General features: G+C 37.2%; 1 protein-coding gene and 1 non-coding gene across 3 annotated transcripts; both read left to right on the top strand.

The window, feature by feature from the left end:
- Positions 1 to 743: 743 nt before the first annotated feature.
- ZMYM5 (zinc finger, MYM-type 5) lies at positions 744 to 13,803 on the top strand. Of its 2 annotated transcripts, XM_009873469.1 has the most exons (5): positions 744 to 1,235; positions 1,497 to 1,590; positions 9,257 to 9,542; positions 12,521 to 12,686; positions 13,514 to 13,803. In XM_009873469.1, exons 1-5 carry the CDS (start codon positions 744 to 746, stop codon positions 13,748 to 13,750), a joined length of 1,275 nt encoding a protein of 424 aa, XP_009871771.1. In that variant the 3' UTR covers positions 13,751 to 13,803. The 2 variants fall into 2 exon arrangements, with proteins under 2 accessions (XP_009871771.1, XP_009871762.1); XM_009873460.1 differs by having other exon boundaries at positions 744 to 1,590.
- Positions 7,238 to 7,321, top strand: TRNAA-GGC. The gene is given in 2 exon segments: positions 7,238 to 7,275; positions 7,286 to 7,321. It is a non-coding gene; the product is annotated as a tRNA-Ala (tRNA).
- Positions 13,804 to 21,687: the final 7,884 nt, after the last annotated feature.

The following is a 21,687-nucleotide window of genomic DNA, read 5'->3' as shown; positions in this document are numbered from 1 at the left end:
ATCTGGTAGTGGTTCGATATCAGAGGTTGCTGTGCACCTTCCACTGCTCAATAATTTGGAAGTGCTCATCACATGCAGCATTTCCATATCTCTTTTGCTTACTTCTGTGTTCCAGTTGTATTGGGGCCTTCAGCAGCATGGGATTTGGGGAAAAAATCAGTCAAATTGCAAAATTGTTAATAAGTGGAATTGTTTTTGTTTGCTTGTTTTGCTAAGACATTTGGATATGCCCTCCAGTCTTATATTGTATAAATCTATTGATATTGAAACTCTTTAATATTTCCATTAGGAATGAAATTTAATAGGAATTCAAATTTGTGTCTGACTTTTGATCTTGCTTTATGGTCTAACAAAGGCAGGGTTACATGATCATTGTGTGCATATATGGGTGGGAAAGGAACTAGGAAATCAGGGTCACGTAACAGATGCCATAAAAAAATTCTGTTTCCTGTGTATGTATGTATTGTTAAACACAATGATGCGTAGCTGTTGTGTGGGAAATGTTGGTGATGGCAGTATTTTTTTACTGCTATAGGATTAGCAAGTAAATGAATGTTAAGACATTCAAAGAAGAGTGTAGAGAAACTCCATTTTTTTCTTTGTGATCTTAGGAGGAAAACAAAAGTTGGAGCTGTTAATTTTGTAGTTATTTTTAAGAAATCTTGTTGAAAAGTTATGTCTTACTCTGAAGTTGGATGTGTTTTTTTTCTCGCTTTATGCTTTTTTTAAGCAGCAAATCTGGAATGGACACGAGTCCTCTGGGAGGATTAGATTTGTCTGAACACACTTCTGGTCTACTAGGAGATCCCACCATGGCAGCAGGCCTTGCAAATGTAGGAAATACATTTGGAGGTCCACCAAGTTCTTTAGTTTCTAGATCTAATAAATTCCAAAACTCGCCTACAGAAGATGACGATGATGTAGTTTTTATCGAACCTGTAAAACCACCACAAAATTCTACATCCTTGATAGCAGATCAAAGGAGCACTGCATTTACATCATCGAAAAATGAAGAACTTCAAGGGAATGACTGCAAAATGCTTTCTTCTCCAAAAGACTTAAATTCTCAAAAGGGGAGTATAAGTGAAACTATTATTATTGATGATGAAGAAGACACAGAAACAAATCAAGGGCAGGAGAAGAATGCTTCCAGTTTTAATGAACGAAGACTTCCAGAGTGTAAAAATAGAGCCAACGATATGGAATTCTCAGCTTCCAGTTTTTCAAGAAGTAAGGTAAATTCAGGAATAGGTAATAGTGGTATAACCACAGAACCAGACTCTGAAATTCAGATTGCTAATGTTACTACCTTAGAAACAGGTGCTATGAGCTCAGTGAGTGGTCATTTAGAAAATGCTGAAGGGCGTGACATGAACTTAATGATTACACATGTAACATCACTGCAGAATGCCAGCTTGGGAGATGTATCTAACGGACTGCAGTCAAGTAATTTTGGTGTTAATATACAAACATACACCCCATCTTTGACTTCACAGACCAAGACTGGTGTAGGACCTTTCAATCCTGGTAGAATGAGTGTGGCTGGAGATGTATTTCAAAATGGAGAATCTGTGACTCATCATAATCCTGGTAAGTTGCAATTCTGAACATTTCCTTAAAAGCTGAAAATAAGTAATAGAATGTTTGATTAAAATATTTTTGGCAGTGATGCTGTTTAGTTATTTAGCTTAATTTGTATGGAAGATCTTGCTTCCCTTCATCCTCGTCGCAACCTTATCTGTGACTCCGGAATAAATTATGTTCAATGGCGGTATGTGTTCAGTAGGTAAACTATCCCAGTTTAGCAGTAACCGGTATTTTCAAATGTTTTGAGAAACAAGTATTTGTATCTGAAGCAAAGCTTTCTTTATGATTTAAGCTACTCCTTTCGTATACAGAAATAAAGGTTAGTGTATCTAGGTAACTTTCGTATCTTTTTGTGGAGTTCTGTGTAATGCATCAAAGTTATTGCAGTATTATTTTACTGATGTTTTCTTGCCATCAGAATATAATTTGACATGCAAAAAAATTAATTTGGAGGTCTGTAAGTTATAAGTAGCTAGCTGTCATAATTCGTTGCATGCTGAGCAATTCTTGATATTTACAGTGCTTAGCAAAACAGAGTCCAAGTTACTTGTGGACTCACGTATTCCTGCAGTATGTTGTACACACTTTATAATTGCTGTTTAGTTGCTCATGATAGTATGTATTTATATCATACAATATTAATTAGGTGGCTGGTTCTGTTCTGTGTCTCTGTAAATTGTAGTGAATTGTCTTCTGATTTAGCAAGTAAACAGGTATTGCTAAAAGCCAAATGGAGCAGCCATGAATGTTCTTCTGGAATTGCTCTTCTACAGAATTTAAGCTTTCACGTAAGCCATTCAAAACCTTCCAGGTTCCAACATATACTGGTACTCTGCTGCCATGTTAAAATAGAAGTGGGGGGCAAAAGCCAAATTGCCACTTCTGCTACAGGTTTTACTTCAGACTAGTTAGGGTAGTTTTAAAAGGAAAATTAAAAGCAGTTACAATCTGGGTGCAGTAGACCCTTGGTAATGCACCATTTTGTAATTTGCTCATGTGCTGATTATAACATATGAACTTTTTTTTTTAAACCTGTTTTTCAATGAATATTTAAATAGCACAGTTTTTACATTTGGTCATATGTTACCAAATGTATTTTTGTACAAGTATTAATACCATTCTTACTGTAGTATGGAAATAGCAGTATGAAGTTAAGCTTTAAGTTGGGTGTTAGATTGGGGTGTTTTTTGTTTTTTCAAAAATTGACTTCTGAAGTTGAAAACCGGAAAGTTTTTCTAGTCTGGGTGTCTTACTTAATAGTTTAGACATTAAGTTCCTAATCTTTTATAACTGACATTCCCCCTACTGTTAGTTGATCCTTTAGACATGGGGTGTGATTACTGTGTTATCACAGATGGTCAAGTAGTTGTGGATAAGAACTTTACTGTAAAGTAGTGCCTTTGTATTTCTTGGGGAAGGCACATCTCAAGAAAATCAGCAGGTGCTTTCCCTTAAACTGCTGAACTTTTATTTTTGGTGTGATTAACAGAGACACACCAGAATTTTGCTGTATGAAGATTGATAGGCTGGTGTACTGAAATAGATGGAGTCCAGTGACAGGAGTGGTGGTTGGGAGTCCTTTTAGGGATTTGATGGAAAAAAACCCACCTTACTCAGAAGGGAGGAAAAAGTAAAGTTTGCAAGTAGGTACGAGAGGTGTATTTCAAGGTATACAGATACAGGGGTTTTTTTATGGCTATGGTCTGTGCGTGAAAATAAGGAGCAGGAGCTTTAAAGAGAAGGAGGACAGGTTGCTGTAGGTGAAAGTGAAGGAGAAAAATGTGAAATGAGAGGAATTAGAAAAATGACAAAGAACATGAGAAGAAGAAACAAGAAGAAGAAAGAAGATGGCTATAGTGGAAATGACTTTTACACGAGAAAAAGCCTGAAACACGGTAGGTGCGGATCATTTAAAGGTTCTGTTCTTACAAGAGTGTGAAGGAAAGGCTTTCAAAATACAAATTTAAATTTTGTACTTTTTCCCTGAAAGTTGCCTCCCTTTGTTGAAAATCTTGTCAGTAGAGCATAACCCTGCCTCTTAGAAACTTTAATAATATGATGGGAAGCATTTGATCTTAATTATATTTAATATATTCTACACAATTTCAGTTGAAGATTTCTAAGGGTAGATTAACCTTTTATGGATCAATAGTGTTCCATCTGTTCTGATTTCCAGATTTCTAAAATAATTTCAATGGACGTGGAGACTCCTGCTTAGTTAATTTAAGCCTACCGATAACAAAAATGCTTTGATTTACATAATTTGAAGATCACGGATTGAAAAACACTGATTATAGTTCATAGCTGGGTGTAAGAAGTTGGATAGCAAACTTTTTTCAGATACCACAACTTTCTTTAGGGATTTGGTAGTTAGCATGTGTTAAATGTCCAAACTTTACGTAAGGACTTAATACATCTGTTTACAGAGCAATTTGGCAGATCTCTGAGCTAGTCCGTTACCTAAAGACATTCTGCTTACATCTTCGATGAGTCCTGTTATTCATATTTGCTTCCTGTATAGAGGATTTGAATCCTTGAAAATGTACACATGCATTTTTTCCTGTTACTTTGTTTTTTACTCCTAGTGACAAAGGAATTAGGACATGTGACACCTACATGTTGTTAGAAAAATGATAGGTCAAAATTGTTGATAGCGAAGTCTAGGGAAATATATTGTATGTATTTGTATCAGAAATGGTGCGGCCAGCAGGACTAGGGAAGTAATAGTCCCCCTGTACTGGGCACTGGTGAGGCCACACCTTGAATCCTGTGTTCAGTTTTGGGCCTTTCACTCCAAGAAAGACACTGAGGTGCTGGAGCATGCCCAAACAAGGGCAGTAAAGGTGGTGGAGGGTCTAGAGAACAAGTCTTCTGAAGAGCGGCTGAGGAAACTGCTATTGGAGGCTGAGGGGGGAGACATTAGTGAGGTGGAGGTTAGTTGGTCTCTGCTCTCAAGTAACAAGTGATAGGACGAGAGGAAATGGCTTCAGGTTGTGCTGATGGAGGTTTAGGTTGGTTATTAGGAAAAAATTCTTCACTGGAAGAGTTATTAAGCATTTGGACAGGCTGCCCAGGAGTGTGGTTGAGTCGCCATTCCTGGAGGTGTGTAAAAGATGTGTAGAAGCGGTGCTTAGGACCATCGTTTAGTGCTAGACCTGGCAGTGCTAGGTTAGTGGTTGGACTTGATGATCCTAAAGGTCTTTTCCAAGCTACATGGTTCTAGGATTCTGATTGTGGTTTGGAAAATTTCTTCTGCGTCAGACTGCCCCCACTCTATGGGAAGCAGTAGGGGCATAACAGAAACTTCCTTCCAACAGATTAATTCAAAACCTAATGTCCTTAGTAAGCACTGGAGTATGTTTCATAGAGTGGTTTGAGGTGGAAGGATCCTTTAAAGAGCACCTTGTCCAACTACCTTGCCCTAGGCAGGGACATCTTTCACTGGATCAGATTGCTCAAAGCCCTGTCCAGCCAGACTCTGAACACTTCAGGTGATGGGACATCCACAGCTTCTCTGGGCAGGCTGTTCAGCATTTTGCTACCTTCATCTTAAAAATGTATTCCTTGTGTCCAATCTTAAATCTCCTCTCTTTCACTTTAAAACCACCACCCTTGCCCTGTCACTGCAGGTCTTAGTAAAAGAATCTCACCATCTTTCTTTATAAGCCCGTGTTATACAGTGAAAGACTGTAATAAGGTCTCCCCAGAGCCTTCTGTTTTCCATGCTGAACAGCCATAATTCTCTTGGCCTATTTTTACAGGTGTGGTGGTCTAGCTTTCTGTAATTTTTTGTGGCCCTCCACTGGACCTGCTCTAACAGGCCCATGTCTGTCTTGGACTGGGGACCCCAGAGCTGAATGCAGTACTCCAGGTGGGGTCTCACCAGAGCAGAGGGGCAGAATCACCTCCCTTTACCTGCTGGCCATGCTTCTTTTACTGCAGCCCAGGATATGGTTCGCTTCCTGGGCTGCAGGAACACATTGCAGCTCATGTCCAGTTTTTCATCCACTGGTGTAGCCTCAAGTCCTTCTCTGCAGGGCTGCTCTCAGTCCCTTCATCCTCCACTTTGTGCTGATATTGAGAATGGTCCTGGCTCAGGTGAAAGGCCTTGGCACGTGGCCTTGGTGAGCTTCTTCAAGTTCATGGGGGTCCATTTCTCAGGCCTGTCAAGGTCCCTCTGGATGGCATCCCTTCCCTCTAGCTTATCAGCTGCACTACTCAGCTTCATGTCATCTGCAGACTTCCTGAGGGTGCACTTATTACCAAAAACATAGTAGGATTATTACATAGCCTCAGTCCCGGAGGGACTTTTGAGGGGCACAGCTCATTGCTGCTTTCTGTGTGGACATTGAGCTGTTAACTGTACAAAACCATCCAGCCAATTTCTTTACTCAACAAATCCATGTCTCCTGTTGAGCAGCAAGAATGTTGTGAGGGAGCGTATCAGAGGTCTTGGAGAAGTCCAGGTATATGAACCAAAGTCCATGTAGATGAGTTTCAAGTGCTTTTCTACTGGAGCTTAGGTTTTGTTTTTCTGAATGGAGTTTTGTTTTTGTGCCTCAAAACTGCTCCAAGAATGGAACCAACCTAATAAATTGAGGATGCAGTTTGTAATTGTTGTGATCTGAACCAGGTTATTAATGCAGACTTAGCTGAATATGTTTCAAGAACTGCATACTTCTGTGAAGCTCTGTTGCTGTCTTCCTCCCCACCTCTGCCCCAAGTTGCGCCGATTATTTTTTTAAGCTTTTTTAAAACAACAGTTTCATTGAGCCACTTTTGCAAGATGGCTCCACAAATAAATGTATTAGTGCACATGAGTCAGGCATAATTTTAGAAGAGTTTATAGCAGGAACAAGTGTCAAAGAATGGGAATGCTCTGAACAGCTGTTACAGTAAGAAGAAATTGAACATGAAACTGTGTACAGTCTCATAAACTTGGATGTAGAAGACTTGGAGGTAGGAACCTGAAGGATGAAGACATAAGGGCAGTGAGACATAGAAACTCATCAGGAATCAACTAAGGAAGTGTCCTACACATTCTCAGTTCAAGAACATGAAAAACAGATTTCAGAGGGCCTTTGTAGAGAATGTAAAATGGAGGAGGCAACAGGGTTAAAAAGTGAGATTTGAAGAAAAGTCACAATATAAAAAGTAATGTCTATGAAGGTACAATGTGGAAGAACTTACTAGTTAAAGGAGGTTGTCTGAAGCCTTAAGATACTAAGGAAATACTGAAATAGTTTTAGTGAGGTACTAAGAAGTCATGGTAAAAATTTCAAACCCAAGTGAGCCTAGCAAACTCAAGTTTTTGTAAGCAGTGGTTGAGCACTACTTGAGTTACCAATACATGTAACTTTACTGCACATGCTATGTATTCCTGCTAAGAGATGCAATCTGCTCTCATGTGAAACCTATAAGAAAAGGGAAATCTCAAAATAATCTGAGGTGTTAAGGTCCTAACAGGTAGGAGACCTGGTAGTATACAAGTGAATTTTAAGTGCTGCGGTAAGATATCTCAGTTTGTTGGTATGGATACTCATCCCGTCAAAGGTAAACTTCTAAGGACTTAGAGGAGTGTGTTTTGTTCTGCTTCTTTTCCCTCTTCCTCACTTCTTGTCTCACATTGGGGGCCAGTTAGCTCAGTGGGGGACCGATTAGCTCAGTGGTTTGAGCGTGGTGCTGGCAACAAGGACCAACACCGAGGTTGCGGGTTCGATTCCCGCTCGGTCCCCATGTGTTGCCTGGTCTAGTCGAGAAGTGGCGTCCCTGCCCATGACAGGGAGATTGGACTAGATGATCTCTAAGGTCCCTTCCAGCCTAGGCCATTCTATGATTCTATGTCTGAGGAATAGGACATCCTTGACAGCTACAAAGTCACTGGAAAGTGATCTTCTGCTTGCTCAGGAATGTGCGTTGTTTGTTGCTATAACAAGGGTTCTTGAAACTTCATCCCTAAATTTGATTTTAAAACTATGCAGCAGAATATGTTGTTAATAAAATCCCTCTTGGGGAAGGAGATGGCTTGAGAAAATAGTATGAGGAAAGGGTGCCTTCTGTTTAAGGGACCAAGATAACATCTCTTAAGACTAAGGTATAGGCAGTTGCTGAAGTCTATAGGTTAAGGTTTTTGTTATCTGAAGTTATAGAATTTAAAATTGTCTGGTTTTGGTTGTAATCACAATTTATAACAAGTTGTAATAACACTCCAGGAATACACTGAGTTACTGCAGTAAGACATTCAGGGCTTTAGTATTTTTATTTAGTTACAGTAAATGCTGTGTTTACTCTTTACTTACCAATACTAACTTACTTTACTACCCAATACAGAAATATTTACACAGGTGTTAATTATTCAGTAAGAGTCAAGTACTGTTCTAGATGGTGGGAATAAAAAGCTTGAAAGGTAAGTCCCAGTTGCTGTGATAGACTTTGGGATCACTGACACATACTATTGAAAATGTGTGTGAATGCTTTTTATAATGGAAAGAAGTTCCTAATCAGGTTTAAATTCGTGCTTAAGTAATGTTCTTGGCATTCTTCAGAAACTCAACGTTCCTAAATTCTAGTGACAAGTATTTAAAATGAAAGCTTAAACACCAGAGGAAAGCCTAGAAATTGTTTTATTGGAGATTTTCTTTCCCACCAGAACTGTGTATTCTGCTCCAAACCAAGATACTGAACATATAATTTAACAGAAGCATGTGATCTTTCTAGGTGTACTTCTGTTGGAGAAAATCTTTTGCTTAAGTATTGTTCTGCAAGTTACTCAGTGGTATGTTTCGCTGCAAAAAACTGGGCAGCGCTGGCTCGAATTCCATAGTAGTTTGTTGTCCAAAGATACAGATGGAAGACTAGTGGAGTCTGAAACACGGGGCTGTGGATTTGTGTACTCACAGAACTTAACGAAATATTACTTTCTAGCTTCATTGATTACTACTGGGGAAGACATGGAGCTCTTTTGACTTTGCCAGTTTGCACATGAAGTGGTATTCATTACACTGAAAAAGTTAAGAAAGCCAGGAGCTGTTACAGGAATTAGTGACCGATGCAGCGTCCAGATGTGGAGCCACTTCACTTTGCTCTTACTGCAGTAGAGTTCTCTGGCTGCAGGCTAGACTAGGAAACTAGTATGGGAAGCCCCAATTCTAGGTTTATCAGTGAGAGTGGGCTGGACATGTGATGCCTGTTAAAGCTTTATTAAAAATAACTAATGAAAATCTAAGATTTCATGTTCTTGTAAATATATATCTATATCTATCTGTATATCTGTAAGTTTGTATCTCAGATCTTAGCTTAGAAATTTCATGTTCTCTCTTGGTATCTTTTTTTTTTTTTAAATTGCAGTTGGTAATTGCAGTTTTGTTTGTCTAAAGATAAAATTGCCAGTTTGCAAACCCCATGCAAGCGAACTGAGGTCTGCAAAACCTGTCATTAAATGTGGGATGGGACCATCCCTCAAATTTGTTCATGTTCTGAAGCTTTGTAACAATGGAGAGTGGTGCCATCAAACAGCATTTACTTATAGCCTGAATTTGTAAAATATAATCTTTCTTTTGTTAATTGTCAGTTCCAACTGAAAAATGATTTTATGATCATATATCTGTGAATGTTATTTTCTATATATGTCCATAACTGTTCACTTCTATGTTTGTTTTTTGTCTTGAAGATTCATGGATATCCCAGTCAGCTTCCTTCCCTAGGAATCAAAAGCAACCAGGTGTAGATTCCTTGTCACCTGTAGCATCACTTCCTAAACAGATTTTCCAGCCTTCTGCCCAGCAGCAGCCTTCTAAACAGGTTAAAGTCACATGTGCAAACTGCAAAAAGCCTTTACAAAAGGGACAGACAGCATATCAGCGAAAAGGATCAGCTCACCTTTTTTGTTCTACTACCTGCCTCTCATCATTCTCACACAAACCTGCTCCAAAGAAACTTTGCGTTATGTGCAGAAAGTAAGGGATTTTTAAATTTTGTTTCTTATTAGCAGCTAAATCCAGTAACACTTAAGATTTTCATGCATGTATGAGAATTGCTCCATTAGTGGTATAAAATCTATGAAGACTATGTAACTGCTTTATATAGTGTCTCTTTAGTGTTGTTTCCAAATGTTGAATTCACTGTGTCTCCTACAACAAAATAGAAAGTCTACCAATTTTTTTAATTTAGGAATATGGCAGATGGTTCCTATAAAATTAATGTTTCTTTGAGTTTTTGTTCTTTTTATAAAAGACAAGATGTCCAGGTTATAATATATCTTGTGACAAGAAATGTTCTTTAAATATAATGACCTTTATGGAAAAAAGTGGACCTTCTGTTGTATAAAAAGTATTGATTTAGGTAGATAAATATATAAAATCAAGAGGCTTTGAAAGAAGGAGAAACTGATATTGGCAAGAAGCTGGAAGAAATTTGGGAGCTCTTCTACTGTTGGCAGTTTGGGGAGAGGAGAAGCCTTAAACTTGCCCAGTAGTGAGGGACAACTCTGTTGACTTCTGAAACTGAAGATACCTTCAGTGAACAGTACAGAGAAGTGACGAGCATACTTAGAAGTGGTTTATTCTAAATTATTGGTTAGGTTTGACTTAGAATTTTCCTTTATTTCCCAAACTTTAAAATTGCCAAAGAAAAGTCTTCCATAATTGTACCATGTGTAGTGTTAGGTGTACAAAATTATTTCTTTCAGTGTGCCAATTACTGAGATACTTGTGCTTTTTCATATTTTTTTTGATAAAGTCTCAATCCAGTACACGCTGCAGTGACACTGATTAACTGATGAACTCTTGCTGAACTAAAGAAAGCTTGCAGTAAAGACTGCCTTTGTTAATGTTTGTTTTGGAGAGAGTGATCTTTGCTAAATCCTAGATTTAAACTAGTGAGAAAGTTTTGCTTCAGTATGCAGTGTGGTGGATTAATGGCTTGTATTTACATGTGAGCTATTGATCTGGGTATGTCTCTTTTCTTGAGACTTGGTAAAAAAAATAAGCTATAGGAATTATTGATATATGCTGTGTATTCATACCTTGTTAGACTGAAAACCTACTGCATTCAGTGTATTTTAGCTTTTTTAAAATAGATGTGGAAACTCAAATTCCCTTATCCCTCTCCTCTACGGAGTTGGTTAAAAGCACCCTGTACTCTTTCAGTTGGCTTTTGCTTGTTTATACATTTCTTTTTAGAAGAAATCTGGTGAAACTATATTGAGCTAGCTGCATTATATATAAAAATGAAGCTTAGACTAAACTTTTTATTTCTGACTGAAGCCTTGAAAGTTTATGGCAAAATATGTGCTGTATTGCAACTTTGGAGATATTTATCTGTGTATTGTAAGAGGCTACGTATAAAACTGCCCTGAATGAAAAGGCTTTATTTTTGACTCATGAGGAAACTACTTTATTTCTAGCTTTTGTGTTACCTAAAATAGTTTTAGTGTGTTTGATTTCTAGAGAACCTCTGTGAAGCTGTCTTGAACCATTTTTAAGGTGATGTTGATCTTTGCTCTTCCACTAGTGTGTAGTTGCTTACTCAGAGTTAAATACAAGGCAGTATGTACATGAAATTGTTCTCTGTAGTATGGCTTCAGTGTGAAGCCCAATCTTAGCCAGCCTTTTTCTTAAATTTTTTTTGCTTTATTGCCGAATTTTTGCTACCTGGAGGTGGTACCAAACCAGGTACTCTTTGCTCCACACTTGCTCCTGTGTTCTTTTCTTACTGAAGCTGACAATATTGTCTGATTGTTCAGTGAAAGGATGAGGGAACTCTAGCAAACTCCAGGAGATCTTGAGTGTAGGTTAGATAGATGATAGTAGTTGAAAGTCAGACTTTCAGAAGTGATGCTCGGGTATCAGTGCCTGGCGTGTCTTTTCCAAGTGGTGATCCATTGTGATATTAATAGAAATCTGGATGTGCCCTGTCAATTTTTAAATTTATTCTGCCCAGTAGCATTTCCTCTGTCAGTAATATTTTTTTTTGCTTAGAAGACAGAGGGGCAGGTGTTTGTTTCTTCTCTTTATTGCTTCTAATTTACATTATGTGATAGTTTGGGATTAAGAGTAAAACTACCTTAGAAATTACTATAGAAATTGGGGAGACCTGATTACAAAGCTGCACTGGCAAGCATGATGTTAGTGACTTTTGCTCATATTTGCAGCACATAATTGAAGATCAAGGAAGTGTAGAATTAATTTTAGTGAAGAATGGTGTCAGTTTGATTAGAAGATCTATTCTATTTCAAATGAATTTTATTGACAGTTGCTTATCTGGTTTAGTGCATTAATTTACTGTAATTTCATAGGCAACTGTGTAGAGTGTTCAGGTGCTTTGGAACTTTAATGATGGAATTAACTTTTTAAAAATTTGAAATTATAAGACTTCTAGGGAAGTTAGTGGTAGAGTTTTAAGCATTTTGGTTGTATTTATAAGTATGGGAAAACCTCTCCTTATTCTATCCTGAGATTTAATCCTGGAAACGGTGGAGTTAAATATAATACCATTTCTCACTCTTTACTTGAAATCTGATTTTTTTCACGTGAAACTTAAGTACAGCTTTTTTTGTAAAGATGCAGAAGGGCTAGTTCAAATTTGCTGTGTTAAATTTTTGTATAAGATTGAGTTTGTCACATCTAGTTCCTAATGGCATGTTAATGTCACTTAGTTCTAGAATAATGTAATGAGGGCAAAATTGGAAAAAAACAAAAAAGCTTTTACACAGGAAAGATGCTGTACTTACTCTGCTTACAGTAGTTGTAAATATATTATTAAACTTGTTAGCTATATGACTAACAGCTGTCCTGGTTTGAAATGTAAGCGTTAAAGGAACAATGAATCTTACAAGCTGTGAAGTGTTCTTGTTTTTATGTATATATGTATGTATTTATACAGAAGCACACTAGAAGTGTGGTGGGTTTTTTATTTTTTATTTTTTGTCTTTCAGAGATATAACAACAATGAAAGGTACCATTGTTGCTCAAGTTGATTCAAGTGAGTCTTTCCAGGAATTCTGCAGTACATCATGTTTATCCTTCTATGAAGATAAACAGAATCCCTCAAAAGGAGTTTTGAATAAATCAAGATGTACTATCTGTGGTAAACTAACTGAGGTCTGGTTGACTGATTTTTCTCTTATCTTTCTCAACAATGACAATATTAATAGCTTATATTCTAAAATAAGATAATTCAAAATAAGAAACTTTAAAATCTGATGCAATATTTTCATATACAGCAAGATATTAACATATGCAGGATTAATATTCATGAAGAACACGTGAAAGAAGAAAGAATTCAGACTATTATTTGATTTTTCTTTCAAACACTTGAAGTGCCTTTTGCTGATATCTTGTTGCTACTGTCAACAATTTTACTAGATATAGAATCTTGTAATTATGACCCAGATCTCCCACACAGAAGGATCACTTTGTAAAAAGTCAAGATTTACTCTATGTTTTGAAAGATAATGCAACTATTTTTAGAGATAGTAGTATATACATAATGAGAAATTCTCATTAATGTATTAATTAACTCTCAATGACATTACTGGGCCTACCATAGTTCAGGCTACTGCTTTTACACAGCATATGTGTCTGACTGGTCTTTATATGCCATGTTGGGTAGCCTGCAAATTGAGTGTTTTATAGCGTAAATTGACCTTTTGCTCTAATACGCAATCGTTACATCCTTCCCTGTGATCTTTGCAGGCTACAAGAGCAGATGGGTCCAGTATTTTTCCTAGAACTTTGGGGACAACAGAAATACCAATTTGTGTTTCCATATTTCATGATCATCTCAAGCATCTCTGTTCTTAAAATAGTGAGCTAGTGTAATCTGATTTTAGTTACTGTACTTGCATGTAAGACTTTAACTTGTCTCGTAGTTTCAGGCAACATTGAGCTTGTGTGGTGATAGAATACTCTTCATTTTTATTTTTTAGATTCGTCATGAAGTTAGCTTTAAAAATATGACTCATAAGCTGTGCAGTGACCATTGCTTCAATAGATACAGGATGGCAAATGGTTTAATAATGAATTGCTGTGAGCATTGTGGGGAGTATTTGCCCAGTAAAGGAGCTGGAAATAATATTCTTACTATTGATGGTCAGCAGAAACGCTTCTGCTGTCAGAACTGCGTTGGTGAATACAAGCAGGTAATAATACTTCTTCACTTATAAATAAATAAACCCTAATATACCTTAGATTTATCTTGTTATTCATAACAAGGTTTTGCTTCTCATTAGAAGTCTCAGATAACAAGGACTTCTAAAAATGGAATTAAGGTCAGTGAGAGCAAACTTCCTGAAATGGACCTTTTACTACTGGCCTTTTTGGATATTGCTCCAATAGCTATACCTGTTTATTATTAGTGAATATAGAACTGAGATTAAACTTTCTGTTAATAATTTCTGTTTCTAATGGATGAATCACAAGTATGTTAATAGCAAGCCCAACACGCAGGTTTACTGGTCCTTAAGCGATGTTCATTTTTAGATGGAAAAGCTTGCTTGTATGCAGTCGAAATGTCGAAAAATGTGGAGAGCGCACAGATTGGACTTTGCTGTGAGAACGCTCTTAACTGATTACATGTTGGCTGTGTACCTGTACTATGTCTAATCTCCTTCACTGTACAACATAAGAATTCAAAATTAACTGTTACTTTCATCCTTCCATGTGTTAAATTTTGTGCTTTCATTTTCTTTCCCTGGTTCGTTGTTAGTTTTTTTCGTAAAACTGTTAAGATAGTAATAATTGTGGTTTAAAATAATTGCAAATCAATAAATCTGATGCTGATGTCTTGTGTGTATTACAGAGCCAGCTTATCTCTGAACCATTGCTAATGCTGGCTGGAAGGTTTAGATGTTAATCACAGTATTTATGGTATAATAGGATAGCTATGAAATACTAAATGTTTTGGGGGAGGGTATGCAATTGGGGGATTTTTTTCTTTCTTTTTTTGCCTACTCTGAGTTGTAGGGATAGTGTTATGAAATATGAAAGTATTTTTTTACTAGCAAGAAATTTCTTTACCTGATTTTGAAGTTCACACTTGAATGTGTGAGTGGCCCCGGTGCTGCACATTGCTTTGGGTTCTTTCTTCATCTCTTTCCATTTTTAAGACACCAATGGTCCAAGAGAAAGAGGAGTACAGTGCCGACTGGTTTGAAATTCATTAATGTTCCATCATGTATGTTTGTACTTTCTCTTTGGACCCTCAGTTTTGATGCTTTTGGGGATGACTGTTCTTGTGCATATGCAGTGTGCAATTGCCAAGTCTGGGAACATACATATGAAAACAGCGTAACCGAAAAGGTAACATAAGCGTTATTTTTTTGTCACAGCTGTACGAAAAGGGACAGGATAGGTTTCCAAGATTCTAAAAACATAGGCATGCCCAGAAGCCATGGAAAGACTTGAAGAAACGTTGAATACTGTCTCTCGAAGAAACAGAAAGGCATGAGATTAACTTTGAACTTGAGACATTCCCACAGAACCAGTGTAACATGCACTGCACATGGAATTATGAAATGAACCTGGAATTTTGAAAGGTCAAATGATAAATCTGTACTTAACTCGTGTTACAGAATGTATTCTGTTTGTTCAGATGCTTTTGTATTTTGTCCTTAGATATGTATTTGAGAATGAGAAGGAAGTGGGTAGCAAGTTGTATGTTCTGGTTTGGTCTGGGGAGGAGGAGCAGTTTGCAGTACCAGGAATTTTCACAGGTATTGTCAAGTGTTGTGCATTATGGTGAGGATCCTGAAGAGAACCTTCAAAATTGAGACAAATTTGTTTTGGTGCATTCAGTTCTGACAGAAGACTTTATTCAAGCAAGTTTGTAATTTTTTTTGGAAATACTTGGTAAGGGGGAAACTGTAATAGGCTGTGAGAAGCTTAATTCGAGTGCTCGTGTACATCTGGTTTGGAGTGGTGATAAAGGCAATTCTTAATTGGTAGGTTTCAAATGTTCCTGGAGTGTGGGAGTTTTGGGGTATTTTTGATATTAAGAGAAACTCAAACTGTAAAATTAGGAATTTTATAGTGTATGTTGTTGGTGTCAGATTTGCTCAGGACACAATTATTGGAGAATGTTAGTTGCCTAGCAGGATTATTTAGGTTTGGACACTTTTAAGGTTTTTTGAACTGATTGCTTTCAAGGAATTCTGTTTTTAAAAAAGGGATTTAGACTTTGGAAAATGTCACTGACAACTTATTGGGCCACAACTGGTAAATTGTAGGTTGGTTGTTCAATCATAAAAACATTTTCCTGGAAATTTTATGTTAGATCTTGCTTTTAAAGGAGAATCCGTGAAGGAGAGAATGTGGGAGAGTCGCTATTACATACTGAAATAAACTTAATGGAATCAATAATACAGGACAAGTTGATGTATCATTTTTTTACAGCATTGTGTTGTACAACTGATTATTATGTGTCACGTAGCAGTTTGTTTTCTTACAAGCAGTTGTAAAATACATAGGTTTTACTGGTTTGAGTTTTGTATTAAGCAGTTTATATTGTGATTGTTATACACCTATACATTTGTAGTAGTAATAAATGAAAACTGATTCTTATTACTTGTACCCATCTATATACTTAATCCCTATTTTTTAAATAAATATTACACTGATTTGAACAATTAATTTTCGATAACTTATCATGGACATTTTTTCTTCTTGGAATGAAAGAACGTTAAAATTGTGGGTAATAAAAATTGACTGTGGCTCTTGGAGTGGCCACTGAGTGCAAAGAATCCGTCAGGTACAAAGGGTTTCTTTTCTCTGCTTTGGACTGTTGGTGGGAGTAAAAAACTTATTCCTGGGATGGGGAGTAGGTTTTTTCCAAAGTGTCTTAAGTCACCATTCAAGGTGATGGATGCACTGAGCTTTCTACGTACCAGTTTCAAACCTGATTTAAAAATGACACAAGAATAATCTTGAATATTGCATTTAGTGTTTTGCTTTTCTCAGAGGTGATGGCGATTCTTTCTTACCTAAAACTGAAATGATTGCAGAGTTTAGATTTCTTTCTTCTTAAAAAAAGCTATGGAAATAAATAGATTAATACATTGTTCAATAATTTAAAAAAAATAAATAGGCATAGCCTAATCTAACTAGTGCTCACTGTGGTTACATGCAAGAGCATGTTAATTTCTTGATGGCGCAACAGCCATTCGTGAAGACAGCTAAGAGCAAGTCAAGCTTTTTTGAAATAGAGAAAATGATAAAATCCTTCCTTCAAAAATTAAATCACTGCGACAGTTTAGATAAAATGTCAAAACAAAACCCTTATTAGAAGTATTTAACTTTTTAGACCTGAAGACTACTACTGGTAGTACCTGTGGTACTGAGGCTCAAAGTTAATATGTAGAGGGGAAAGAGGGACTTAAAGATGCTAAACAAAACAAAAACCAGTGGTAAAAGAGAATGAGATCGTGTCTTGCTAAATTGTCTATAATTGTGCAAATGCTAAAATATTTTATTTCTTAGAGTAGTTATTTCATATAATTAAAATTAAAAGTTAACTATTTTAAAAATTGCGTTAGTGATTTTGTTAAAAATTTAGTATCTATGTAACAAATTGAAACAGACCCCAAATATGCCTGCCATGAAGCCATATGAACCAAAAGCAAATGCATATGTTGTTTCAGTGTTTCAGATAACGTTGTGTATTTTCTGTCTCTACAAAACTAGTCGACTTCTTTTTCAAGGCAGTGGCAATGTTTTTTGTGTCCTGGTCTGCTGGATTTGGGTACAGGCTTAACAAATGTGTTCCAGGCAGCATGGGAATTCTGTGACTTGGTTTGTGCAACCCAACATACCTTTTAATTTTCGCCTCTTCAGCTTAGATGACGATGAGTTTGTCTTCTTATAAAAATATGGCCTTTAACTGCTTTGTTTACTGGCCTGATCAGTCCACAGATTAATTCTACCCTGAAAGCCTGTTATGCTTTACTAGTTTAAAATATTCCCTTTTTTTTTTGCTTTGTTTCCATAACTAAAATTATTCTTATTAGAATACGGCCTGGAATTTGCTTTCTTTGGGCACTTCTTAAAAGTGGCGGTCTTCATGTGCTGTCAAAAGAGGGAGGAAGGAGCTCTACCTATTTCATCACAGGCTTCTTAATAGCTCCGGAATGAAGTGAGGGCTAGGTGAATGCAAGCCAAATGAGTGTTTTTCCTAGCTGGAGAGGATGCTTACAGTGTCTTTTCACCAAGTGAAAATTTTCCTTGAGTAACTGAATAAAAGTGCCTTTGACTGATTTCTGTGATTAGCTGAAGACTTGCCACTGAACGTGTTTCAAGCCTAACCAAGCTATGCCGTCCCTTTAAGCCATTCACTTACAAGCAACAGAAAAAAAACAACTTAGACCACCGTTGTGCTTCCTCAAGTTCTGCTCCTTGCCAAGCAGCTGCTTCTGTCATCGGCTCTTACAACTCATTTCAGCTGCCTTATCTGTGCCCAGGCTTTTAGGAGCCTTCACAGTACACAATCGTATGCATGTCAGTTCTGTAGACTTTGTATCGCAAAATAAATCATTTCTTATTGGTAGAAATCTTGCTGAATGCTGTGATAGAATGCCTTGTCATGTAGTAGTTCTGTGGTATAGCTACTAGGATTTTCAACTTTTATCTTGTCCCATGCAGTGTTCTTTTTTTCTGTGCTTCTGTACTATTAAGACAGATCTGTCCTTTTTATTTTGATAGTACAATTAGCTATAAAGTCTTCTGCTTCCTGTTTGGTGTTACTGCTTTGTAAACTCTGACTTCTAAAGGTCTATTTTGGAGCAAAACTTGTTGACAAGACCAGTAATTGTGAGAGTTGAACAGCCCCTTTACATAAAATATAAAAAAGTAAGCATTTTTTATATACAAATATATATACATTTTAATATATGTATATATATTTATTTGTATGCTTATGTATTTATACATTTATGATATGTATATAAAAATAAAAATTTATGGTCTCTTCTAAAGAGAAATTCTGTGGTTTCAGCTGGTTTAAACTGTGGTTTAATGGTCACTTCTAAAGAGAAATTCTGTGGTTTCAGCCAGTTCAAACTGTGGTTCAATAGTGGAGTCTCTTCCTCATAGGGTGAACCACTTATGTCTCAATCACGTGATGCTTAGTTTGATACTAATTAGTTTTTGGTAGTTCTAGTGTCTCATACTACGTACAGTTCTAGTGTAGATAGCTAGATGTGTTTTACTCCATCTGCCATGGTTAAATGACAGAAATCTTCATCAGCCAAGAAATTGTCAATTCCTTTTTTTTGTGCTCAGTGGTGTAGGTGTCTTTTTGAGGCCTCTTGATGTTTTCACCTTCAGTTTCTTGTATCTCAAGCCCTTCTAGGTCCTTGAAATCACATCCTTCTAGAAAATACCCTGTCCTCATCCCTTTTATTTACACCAGGAGCTTTTTGGAATCATTTATTTTGTCATTTCTGCTTCAACTGTAGAATTTGCTGCTCTTCAGTAAAAACCGATATAATTGGCTTCCTTAAGCACCTGATTATCTCTCATAGTAAGCGTTCAGGATGGTGTTATTTTGTCGATAAGGAAGATAAAGTGAATAGGTACATCAGAGATGTTAAAATAGCTCTGTAGTTCTGAAGAAAAGTACTTAGTGCAGTTAAAATTGTGAGCTGTGCTGTGTGTGGGAGCACAGATAATTCTAAGGAAGAGGAGGTGAGGTGGTAGGAGTAGGTATCTGGGTTAGGGTGGATATAACCCCATCTATGCACTGCTGTACCTGGAATAGCTAGACAGGGTTGTGGGGAGGAGGGAGAAAAGGCAAAACGGAAACAGCTGAAGCAGTTAATGTAAAAATAACTTGCTTTTTGAGGCAGGGCTTTTCGACTCTGCTCCTCTTGAAGGCATGAGGGCAAGTGTCTTGAGAGCGAGAAGAAAATGGCAAAAAGAGGGAGCACGAGCATTTGAAGATGCCAGAGAAAAGACAAGTTGCTGGTTTGACTGCAGAGTTCAGCTGATGGAATGTAAACACAAATCACTTTGTGTTTGAGGGCCACAGAAGCAATTAATTCAGCTTTTGCTCTTTAAGATTTGGGCAAATGCTGTCAAGGTGTTACTAATCTTCATCTCTTTTCTTGTAACAGGGAAGAGTTTACAGTTCTAGGGAAGACATGGTTTGGATGTGGTATTGCAAAAGACTGAATAAATAATACGATTTCTTGTTTCTTTGCTGTTACAGATTCTGCTGACATCTGGTTCTTTTCTTAGACATGCATGTTGCTTCCTGCTTCTAAATAAATCTCAAGTAGTTTAGCTGCTATTTTCTTGATAACCTTACTAATGGATCTCTATTATCGTAGAATTCTGTGTAGTAAATATCTCTACTTGAAGAAAATTTCTGCCTTCCTTCTCTTTTACTTTTCTGTTTGAACATGGGTTGAATGTGCTTCTGTCACAGAATATTCTTTTCCAGGAGTTTTCCTGGTATTTGTCTTATTTCTAATCTGAAACCGTTACTCTGTAAAGCTACCAGAGAGAAATTTGCCTGGATTGAGAAGTACGTACTGATCTGTTTCACAGTGGAACGTAGGAATTTAACTGCAAAGCATTTACTTCAACTGAAAACAAATCTTTGGGCTGCTGCGTGGTGCTGTAGTCATCAACAGATATTCTAGTGTTGTAGACGACTGGCCATTGCATGAGAGAAGTTGTAGCAAGAATGCCCTCTTACATTGCAGGCGTGTTCTTCATCTTGCTCTCTCGCCTTCTGAAGGCATGTGCGGCTTGTCATGCTGCTTTTTTCAGTCAAGAATAAAAGTCTGTAGTGCGGATGCCTTGATTCAAGGTACTAACAGCTTTACTGAAATACTCTTTCAGCCAGAAAATTCAAAGAGACTTCCAGTAGTTTCAGATGCAAGCACAAGTGAGGCTTACTTCTAAAATACCATGAGAATACAGTACTGGTATGATACTTATTTTGAGGCTCAATCTCTCTTCTTAGCAGGATGTATACAAGAAGAGCTCTAGGCTTCAGTTTCTGTGATCCTTTTAGAAAGGTGTAAAGAAAGATCAAGATTCCTTCTAAAATGATTGTTGCTAGTAATGGCAAGAATAAAAATTCCTCAGAAACCCTCCAAGTGACTTTTCTTTTGTTGGAGGCCGGTTAGCTCAGGCAGTTGGAAAGTGGTGCTGATAACACCAAGGTCGCAGGTTCGATCCCTGTTCGCTCCCCATGTGTTGCCTTGTCTAGTTGAGAGGCGTCCCTGCCTACAACAAGGAGGTTGGATTGAATATCTAAGGTCCCTTCCAGCCTTGGCCATTCTATGATTCTGGGAATTTGGATTCCTGTTGCAACAGTACTTGTATTTTTGTAATATATCCCATTTATCTGTTCTGTCTTACATCTCAGTAGACACTTTTGTAGTTGCCATTGAATTCAACTCTGGTCTTACGGACAGAATGAGGATTTGACATGTGTATGGAACTAGTAACTCAGAAGAATTTCAAACTGCATGAAGTGTTTTGTGGTACATCTTTTTTCAGTTATCTGTCATTAGATACGTATCATGAAGCAGGAGTGGTTTCTAGAATCAGGTCTCCAGTAGGATATACAAATAAGTCATCAAAGAGTTGAATTAGTTTAGAATGAAATGTTTTAAGAACAGAAGAATATTCAGGCTCCTGCATTTACTTTGGACTTTATGCTTTGGAAGAGGTCAAATATGCAATGGGATCTACCTAAGATTAGGTCATCTCAATGCAGAACCTAGGTGGACTAGCGAAGGAGAGGTGTAGTCGGACTACTCTGCATCAAGCTTCCTCTCAGAAGGCCCTGGGCCGTTATTCTCTAGAAATTTTGCCTCTGAATTAACTTTTTTTATATACTTAGTAATCAATTTGATACAATTTCTTTACTTATTTGATAAAAGTGTTTTTACTTAAAATTTTCCTTAAATTTGCATATATTTTCATAGGATGCTGCAGATTGGAATTTGCCATTAGTGGTGCATGGAAGGAAAACGTGTGATGCTTTCTCCTGTAGATTGGTTCTGAGTTAATTCCATCTTTGAAGGCAAATCGAAAGTGGAACTAGTTTGAATGTGCAGGGTTTTGCCTATAATCACTTTTGCCTACCGTTGGA

The sequence above is a fragment of the Apaloderma vittatum genome, unplaced genomic scaffold (genome assembly GCF_000703405.1).
Source record: "Apaloderma vittatum isolate BGI_N311 unplaced genomic scaffold, ASM70340v1 scaffold7170, whole genome shotgun sequence".
NCBI lineage: Eukaryota > Metazoa > Chordata > Aves > Trogoniformes > Trogonidae > Apaloderma > Apaloderma vittatum.
This window is presented reverse-complemented; position numbering and strand designations above follow the sequence as displayed.

Excerpts from the sequence above, each read along its gene's own strand:
- ZMYM5 (XM_009873460.1), top strand. The coding sequence starts at position 744 with ATGGACACGAGTCCTCTGGGAGGATTAGATTTGTCTGAACACACTTCT. Across the intron at positions 9,543-12,520 it reads CTTTGCGTTATGTGCAGAAA|AGATATAACAACAATGAAAG; the intron begins GTAAGGGATTTT and ends TTTGTCTTTCAG. Across the intron at positions 12,687-13,513 it reads TCTGTGGTAAACTAACTGAG|ATTCGTCATGAAGTTAGCTT; the intron begins GTCTGGTTGACT and ends TTTATTTTTTAG.